General features: G+C 34.0%; 1 protein-coding gene across 1 annotated transcript; it reads right to left on the reverse strand.

Moving 5' to 3' along the window:
- Positions 1-771: 771 nt before the first annotated feature.
- Positions 772-9,986, reverse strand: LOC121368548 (transmembrane protein 199-like). Its single transcript, XM_041493285.1, has 6 exons — positions 9,788-9,986; positions 9,075-9,151; positions 7,009-7,098; positions 4,641-4,674; positions 3,177-3,295; positions 772-1,697 (listed from the first exon to the last, which is right to left on the reverse strand). Exons 1-6 carry the CDS (start codon positions 9,984-9,986, stop codon positions 1,617-1,619), a joined length of 600 nt encoding a protein of 199 aa, XP_041349219.1. The 3' UTR covers positions 772-1,616.
- Between the last annotated feature and the right edge of the window lie 130 nt (positions 9,987-10,116).

The following is a 10,116-nucleotide window of genomic DNA, read 5'->3' on the forward strand; positions in this document are numbered from 1 at the left end:
ATAACGCTTTTCTTACCCTGAATTGAACATTTATTGCAGTTTTATGTAAAATTAGCTCCACATGTGGATCTAACAGCAGCCCATTGGAGCTCATGTCCAGTTGACCTTTCATTTGACAAAACCAAAACCTTACTTAAAAAATCATACCAGTGATTTGAAAAGAATTTGAAAACATTCGGGATTATGCCGAGGGTATACGAAATGATTCGGGTGAATTATGAAGTATACCGGAAACTAATTTCAAGATAAAATTTTATATAAGACGGAAAAAAACCTGTGATGGTTTAGCCATAAAATCGGTTTATACTCGTATACAATCCAGAGTTTATTATTGCATTTATCCCCCGTTTTTTCAATGTTGAAATAGACCAACCTATTGCATAAATAGTCTCACCCAATATTTTTAGAATCTGTATGCTCCTGAATAATGACATAAAAGGCGAAGTGTAATTGGTCGATATTTAAATTGTTATTTATAGATGAAATGTCACCTGGACATGGGAGTCCACGCAATGCTGTTAGATCTACTGGTAGACCAGTAGAGCTAATTTTAATTAGATTGTTTTATGTATTAACCAAATATTTTTTAATTGATCACAAAAATTGTAGGTTTTTGTTATTTCCAAAACACATTTACTTTTTTTCTTATGTCAAACCAAACAGAAATTATTTACAAAAAAATATTTATGTACGAGGATGGGATGGACTATAGTACACATGGCTTGTAAGGTTACATAATATAAACAAATTAAATGAATACCAGTAAATGAATTTTCTAACATATGAAATGTATTTGTATCAATGTTATTCTTGGAAAAGTAATACATAAATGTACATATATGATTTGTATCTTAATAGGATTACTTAATTCTGACAGGCTGATGTAACTAAAAACCTGAATGTTATCTTACAATAAAATGAAAACATGTCATAGAAAGGATGTTAGAAACTGATTTGAGTGTATTGTGAACAAAATAAGTCATACTGTTTGTAATTATAAGAATTTTGTAAAGTTTTTGTGAATTTATTTATGTATGACTGACAAATTTAATATCTACTTCACTACACTACATGACTTTATTCAATTTGGGACACTTTTACATCAATAAATTCACACAACAATGAAAAGTTCTTATGTAACATAACATTGAAACAAATTTTATATGATTGAATTCAATTTGAACAATTCATATCATTGTGAAGCCATACATTTGCAAGTTTTTTATGAATTACAAAAAAGTATTCTGTGTAAGCAATATAAAACAAAATTAAATTTAAAAACATTTTGTCACCATGATCATTGCACTGTTTTCTACTTACACACAATTGTGTCCGTCACCAAGTGAAACAAATAATACACATTGTATTATCTCTCAGTATATATACACAGTATGCCACGTAAGTCCCATTATTAGCATTCTAGTTTAAAATACCCTACGTAGGCTACTCCCTGACACCATCACAAAAATGTATAAAATACCTACAACAAATATGTTTCAACTTTCAAACCAGTGTTCCAGATTATACATATGTAAAAAAAACCCCACCAAAACATGTACATGCTTCATAGAATTGTACATGCTCATAGAATCAAAAAATGATGTAGATAGTACTATTCATTGTGTACCATATCGAACTAAAAACCATAAATCAGCAAAAAACACAACTGTTCCAAATACAAGTCCCACCATCATTTGCTGAAAGAAAAATAATTATAATTATATACCGAGATCATTTCTTCAATTTAACATACATAGATATCAATATATCACATTATTTTCAATGTCATCTTATATCAGTAATGACCCTGGCATAGTGGTTAGCCATCAGCCTTATTAGGACTGGAAGGTTCTGTGTTTGCATCCTAGTACTGAATCCCAACCAGCATTTAATCTTCAAAAAAACCTGCTTCATTTTTTCATTGTCCGCAAGGGATCTTTTATATGACCTGACCTACACAGGACAGCACATACCACAGCCATTGATATACTAGTTAGTCCTTTATATAAAAAAGATAATTTTTCAGCAGTTCAGATCATATATATATATATACAGTAGAATCTCATTGGCTCGAACACCCAACGGTCGAACCTACCGGTATTCTCGAACCAAGAACAATGTCCCGATGTTTTTCTGTATTAAACCCTTTTATTTTGGTGCTGATTGGTCGAATACCCCTAGGGTCGAACAGAAGCTTTCTCTCGAACCAGTTTATTAGTCCGAACTGTAAAATTAAACATATATAGCTCGAACGACTAAGTCTATCCGAAGAAATACAAACAATTATTTATATTTATTTACGAATTTTTTATTGACCCTTTCACGTCAGTCACAAAGTAAGTTAATATAAATTCGGAAGTGGAACGAATTAATCCTAGATCATATGCCGGCTTCTCATGTTGTTTATTTAGCACCTATCTTTCTACTGCAGATAATAGTACTACGATAATCGTGAGCTGAATGAACTTTGCATGTAACACCAATCAATTAGCGAGCCTAGTTAGGCCTTGCCGGTTTACTTTAATCATTTTAATCGCTACTCTACACATGAGCGTCGGCATATTTTGTTTTTAACTTGTAATACAGGAGAGATCAATGTAATGTTGTGATTGCAACAATAAAAGGTAAAGGGCCTCCGCCTGTGCTTCATTCTTTTCTCAACGTTGTCAATATGTCGCAAAAGATTCTACAACAGCATAATAAAGAACAATTTTTTAAATTAATAAATATTTATAAATACAGACTACCAGTGTGTTTGTTATTTGTTTATTTAACGGTGATAAATAATAGTTACAAATATGTATCTCATCCGACATTTGAAGGCAACTTCGTTACTCATCGGACCATCTCGCCCAAGCCAGTTTTACGGAAATATGTGAGGTATTCCGATTGGTTTTTGTGTTACAGAAGCACCCGACAACGGCCGAATGCATGGTTCGAACTACCTGATGGGTCGAACAGACTTTGATGCACCGACAGTCTTCGAGCCAATGAGATTCTACTGTATATATATATATATATATATATATATATATATATATATATATATATATATATATATATATATATATAGAGCTGAAGAATCACATTCTTGCCAGTTATACAAAATTATATATAAGTTAAAATAGTTCAACTGCTTTACTATAGTGATACTTATCTACAAGAACATATCTTACCAAAGCAAATGCGTTTGGTCCAGTGGCATATTCTGTAGCCTTGTACCCAAATACAAATGCGCCCCCAACAGTCACTAAAAAGTTGAATACAGAAACCAGCTGTCGATTGACTTCTTTTACTGAAAAACACATTAAACAGACCATCTTGGATTTGTAGTCAATGTAACAGGTTTGTTGCCAGGTCTCTGAGAATTGAACATTTACAAAAACAATTTCTAGGTTACACCAGAAATATTAATTACAGGCAACCCATTTCATTCCATTGCAAGTATGTAGGTGTACATGCACAACTGAAAAGTGGCACTGGCGTAGGAAAGGGGGGGGGGGGGGAAGGGGGCATTTGCCTTCCCCCACTTTGTGGGAGCAGCAATGTTTTTTTTATATATTTATACATGTATTTATATATGTGTGTGTGCCCCCCCCCCCCATTTTTTGGCACTTTCGTCCACTGTGGAATGCACAAATTACGACTTGGATAGGCATCCGTGTCTTACTTTTTAGAGACTGGCTAATTACTAAAAGTTAAACATACTTTTTTTTGGTTTAGATTATATATATTTCTATTTCAATATATATCTGCTTATCCTAAAGTTCTAAAATCAGTAGAGTTTTGCCCAAAATAATTTCTTATATAAATCTGTGGGTTTTTTCTTCCCATTGTCAAACATAATTTGAAATAAATGGATCTGGGACTGTCAAACTAAAAGAGAAACAAAACGCTTCTTATAGAAGCCCATTTTATAAAAGCATCTCCTTTGAGCCCTGCCCATTTAACAATGATTCAAACTTGTGCAACTTAGTAAAATTTCTAGGCCAAGTGCTGTATATGCTGAGAGCTTTTGGTCTTGACAATCTTCAGACATTTTAAAATTACATACAATAAACAGTGTTCCAGTCAGGACAAAAAGGAAACCGTATATGAAAAAAAAGAAGAAAAAAGGTTTTATTTAACGACGCACTCAACACATTTTATTTATGATTATATGGTGTCAGACATATTGTTAAGGACCACACAAATATTGAGAGAAGAAACCCGCTGTCGCCACTTCATGGGCTACTTTTTTTCGATTAGCAGCAAGGGATCTTTTATATGCACCATCCCACAGACAGGGTGGTACATACCGCGGCCTTTAATATACCAGTTGGGGTGCACTGGCTGGAACAAGAAATAGCCCAATGGGCCCACCGACGGAGATCGATCCCACACCGACCGCGCATCGAGCGAGTGCTGTACCACTGGGCTACGTCTCACCCCACCGTATATGAAATGCATCCTGAAGTGCAAGTTGCACGTATGTCTTTGTTTTAGGCAGTTTTAATTAAAACTGTCTAGATGAATAAGAATCATGTAAATAATTATTTTTCAAATAGTATGATGAATAAAACAAAGCCAGCAGAATTTTATTAACTGCATATAAATACTACTTATTGATATAAAGACGGATAAAATTGAACTTGACATACTGTCTTTCTGAAAATTCAGTGGTGTGTCTTGAGCCTGCAAACAAAAACAAACAAGAGATCAACATTTAATCATTTGTTTTTTTAGTTTTTCATATAAATTTAAGTTTAATACATGTATGCGTAACTTTCCAACAACGAATAGCATTCAACAAGGATGTGATACCAATTTTAAAATGTAAGCTGAAATAAAAAAATTTAATCTAAAAATTATATGCCATTCTAACTAAAGTTTCAGCATTTCAGATCAAATCCAGTTTGCTTTTTAAAAAAACAAAAAAACAAACAAATTATTTTTAAAAAATGCTGTAACAGATAGATATCTGAGAAAAATTACATCCCTAATAGAACTGAATATCACTTCCTTTTTTTGATATTTTAGAACACATTGTGAGAACTGCAAATTACCATGATTGTACATGTATATCTAAGATTGTATATCTAAGAAATGTTTTTATCAGGCACAAACATCTGGCAATCTAGGCAAATTGATAATTGAACCAATTATTTATCACCCTCACAGCATTGTAATAAACTGATAAAGGGACACAGTCCTTGTTATTAGACAGTTTAAACTACCTTGTGTATGTTTGGCTTTTACACATTTTACAATTCCTGTTTGTGGTCATTCTGGTTTTTGTAGTACTTGGCTCAAAATGTATTTTATGCGAAATGGAAAAGTTAAATACATGTACATTATTTCAGGAACTTTTAAGAGGTTAAAGTTAAAAGTTTGTTTTGTTTAACAACATCACTAGAGCACATTGCTTTATAACCATCAGTTATTGGATGTCAATCATTTGGTAATTTAGAGAGGAAACCCACTAAATGTTTCTCATCAGTAGCAAGTGATCTTTTATATGCACCTTAGACAGCATAGTACATACCATGGCCTTTGATATACCAGTCACATTTTAAGAGGTATGCTGAATTGATAAATGTGTTAATATATTCACTATTACAAACTACACTGTATCTAAAAATATACTAAAAGGCAAAAGTTATTGTGACATTGATTGTTTGGAGTACTAAATTTGTGAATGCATTTATGGATGTAAACCAGAGAAAATGTGCATGAAACAGCTCGAAGAAATGCAATCAAGCAGTTGTTGCAGTGATTGCATTCTTTGTGCAAGAAACATGGAATATTCGGGAGAAATCCTGTCGTGTTCACCATAAAAGGCCAGACATTCAGTCGCAAATCATTGCCATTCTGTGCAGTCTTCAGAAGTCCAGAAGTCAGAAAAACACCATTAGTGAACTGTTTGATGAAATTTCGTCATGCCACGCCTCAGTGAAAATGCCAGATGGCGAGTCATAGGGATGCTTGAATCTGGGACCTCGCAGCGTGACGTTGTACGTCAATTCAACATCCACAGAAACACCATATGGCACTTATGGCAACTATATAAACAAAACAACCAGGTCAGGGACCGTAGCGGCCGACCACCCGTGACAACCCCTTGTCAAGACACATGGCTGATCCTTCCTCAGATCTGGAATGGCATTCCAAGGAACTTTCTTCAGCATTTAGTGGCCTCAATGAGATGACAGTGCCAGGCCTGTATCAATGCTCAAGGTGGACACACTCACTATTAACTGTGTGAACTTCACTCTGGACCCCCTCTAGTAATGTAGCTCATTTGCATATGGCATGTACGCCCTTTTCATGGACTATTGCTCGTTTCCATATCTTCGGAAGTTTCTCTTTCCATGTTATAACGTTTCATACACGGCAGTAAAAACTTATCAATTATCTTTGTCTTTTGTGTGTCACAATAACTTTTGCCTTTTAGTATATATTTGTTACAATTTGTTCTTATGTTTCTGTGGCATCCCGCCAGCTACATCAAGGGATTGTATTTCTCTTCTGTGTTATGTTATATCCATTTTTCCGTATTCTCCCACCACCTTCATCATGGGACTGGAAACAATTGCTCTTCTGTGTTATGTTATATCCATTTTTCCATATTTTTCCACCACCTTCATCATGGGACTGGAAACAATTGCTCTTCTGTGTTATGTTATATCCATTTTTCCATATTCTCCCACCACCTTCATCATGGGACTGGAAACAATTGCTCTTCTGTGTTATGTTATATCCATTTTTCCTAGTAGCCTTTCCCTGCTACCTTCATCAGGGGATTGTATTTCTATTCCTAATTATATCTTTTTTTTTAATTCTACGAGGTAAAATGGATATAACATAACTAGGAAGAGAAATGCAATCCCCTGATTCCGCCAAAACCTATAGGAAAAAAATATAATGTGTTTTAAACTTTTTTCTGTTTTGGGGATTTTTGTACAGTGTTTCATTTAAAAATAGTCAATTTGGTCAGTGTGAACATTGGTTATGCCCCATTAAAAGTACCATTCTGTCAACATTTTTTGTCATCTCCCTGTATTCTCTGTTGGCTTGCTGTGCTTTAAGTTTTTGTATTCTCGCCTCCAGTTCAGGATTCTGAAGAAAAAAAAAATAATAATAATATTCATATCAATAAATATCCTAGAACAAATCTTTTTAATCTGAAATGGAAAGAAAAGTTGTTTTGACACTCAGTCTAGGGTGTGAAAAATGAATCCTCTCCTAGCAAAATGGCTTCTCTTATCACATGGCTCTTTCTCCTAGACAGGAAAGCAAACACCACAGTCACTAATGCACCTATTACTGCCTGTCTGTTACTGTTATGTTGACAGAAAGAAATGTTTTATTTAACGACGCACTCAAAACATTGTATTTACGGTTATATAGCATCGAATATATAGTTAAGGATCACACAGATATTGAGAGAGGAAAACCACTGTTGCCACTTCATAGGCTGCTCTTTTCGATTAGTAGCAAGGGATCTTTTATATGCACCATCCCACAGACAGGGTAGTACATATCACAGTGTTTGATATACCAGTCGTGGTAACCTGGCTGGAACGAAAAATAGCCCAATGGGGATTGATCCCTGACCGACCATGCATCGAGCGAGTGGTTTACCACTGGGCTACGTCCTGCCCCACTGTTCTATTGATGTTACTGGAGTGAGATGAAGCTCAGAGATAGAATTACATGTACTGTCTGAAATGTGATGGGTCAGAAGATCAATTCCTCTCAGCAGATTCAACATCTACATCTATATCCAGTTATATCCAATGTTCCAAGGCTGTGCTGTTTTGTAGTAATTGTATGTACATATAGGTCATAGGCCTCCAAATGAAAATTAGACTACATGTAAGAGTTGCCATGTAAACTAAGAAGTGTTATACTAATTAAGAAATGTGTGGTCGGATCGGTCATTAAACAAAGTTTATATTGGTTTCCATTGGTGTATACTTGTATGCAATATCTTGTGTTTGTCTTGTTTTGATAATTTTAGTGCTTGCTTGATGCATGACGTGTCTGGAATTGAGATTCCCATCAGTGGGCTATCTTCTGTTCCAGCCAGTGCACCACGACTGGTACATCAAAGGCCATGGTATGTGCTATCATGTCTATGGGATGGTACATATATACAGTCAAACCTGTCCTAGCAGCCACCTGCATTTAGCAGTAACCTGCCTTAAGCGGACACTTTTTTCCCTCCCAAACGACTTATAATGTAAATGCACCTGTAATATGCTGTCACCTGTCTAACGTGGCCAGAGGCCACCTAAATTGGATCCCAAATCGCTAAAATACCTGTATTAAGCAGCCACATTAAATGTTTACTATTATCTAAAAGGGGTATTTTAACAACACCGATAAGTTGCAGCAAATAATCGACCTTCACATCTTCAGGAATATTAGTACTCTTTCAGTCTCGACATCTTGACTGTGTATCAACTGAGAAAGTCTGATTCTACAATGTATCTAATCGCCTCTACCCAAGCTAGGCTTGGCGTTTGTCAATTTACTTACTATGACAATACACCGTATGAAATAGGAATTAAATAATTAAATAGAAAAAGAAAACAAACTTGTTGAGAACGGTTAATTTAATACATTCCATTTGCATTTTTTTCTGAAGGAAACGACATGTCATAAGTTGATTTATAGTTAACTGTGAAGCACATCCATATATTAGCAGTACAGACGGTAAAACAAGAAACAACAACAAATGTTTTAAAGACTATATATGTGGTCACCTGTCTTTAGTGGCCACTTTTATTTACTCCCTTGTGTGACCGCTTAAAGACAGGTTTGACTGTATATATATAAAAGATCTGTTACTACAATGAGAAAATGTAGCAGGTTTCCTATCTAAAAAGTATGTCAAAATTACCAAATATTTGACATCCAATAACTGATGATTAATTTAATAAATCAATGTCCTCTAGTGGTGTTGTCAAGCAAAAGAAACTTTAACATTTTGTTTTGATCCACTGAACAGGACTGCTTTAATAAAAGTATATATATATATAATTTGTTTTGGTTTATTTTATTCTTTACACTATTAAGTACTGACTTACCCTGGGTGGAAATATGACACTGGATAGATGAAGGTCACTGTCTTCAACTATTGTATGAAGGTAAATCTTCTTATTTCCTAAAAATTATTAAAATTAAAAGTATTAATTAGCAATATTCTTTTGTTTTATTGTTCAAAAATAGTTAATTAATAGTTAACACAATGTTGTTCAGACAAAAGGTAGTTACGTTAAAACAAGTCAAAACAATCTGCACATTGACAAAATAATACTTCATTTTCTTGTTAAACACTAAATTCTGGATTTCCCAATAAGATCATTTTATAATTTTGATGTAAATAGTTTGACATGAAATTGTTTCTTTATTCATTGTACAGCAGACAGTAGTGAATGAAATGACACATATGATTAATACCGTGTACTTCTGGGCTAGACAGAAGTTGAAGACAGAAACAAGACTGTATAATCTACTCTATGCATCTGTCTTGATTATTTTGAAATTTAATTGTGTCTACAAATCAATGATAGATAAACCTAAAATTTGGAGATAATTTCATTTCTTTTATTTTAATAATATAAGAATATTTATTATTATACTTATCAAAAACCTTTTTAATACAATATATTTGCATTTTAGTAAATTCATTTCGAAATTAAGTATGAAACAAGTCAATATCAGCACTATATGCCAGGATGCCGCAACCGATCCACTTTGAGATGGAATGGGCGGTTATCTCCCTTAGATTACAAAGCACCTGTTTCGTTAAGTTTTTGGTGAATTATTTTCACCAGTCGAAATGGAATGGTTTTCTTTTCATTTTTATCAAATAAATATGGTTCCAGTTCATCCCTGGTAGTCTTGTTGATGTCGTTAAAAGCGAGAACATCTTTCACGAAGTACTTTATTGTTTTTGTAAATAAAATTTCAGGTTGTCTACTCTCTATACCTTCCATTTTGGGAAATGACGTCAAAGCATTGTGCATATTATATGTAGGGATGATACATTTATTAAAATAATTAAAATAATAGTTTTAATACTGCATGTGTTATGTCGAGGCAAATTCTACATACAGCAATTTGTAT

The sequence above is a fragment of the Gigantopelta aegis genome, chromosome 3 (assembly GCF_016097555.1).
Source record: "Gigantopelta aegis isolate Gae_Host chromosome 3, Gae_host_genome, whole genome shotgun sequence".
NCBI lineage: Eukaryota > Metazoa > Mollusca > Gastropoda > Neomphalida > Peltospiridae > Gigantopelta > Gigantopelta aegis.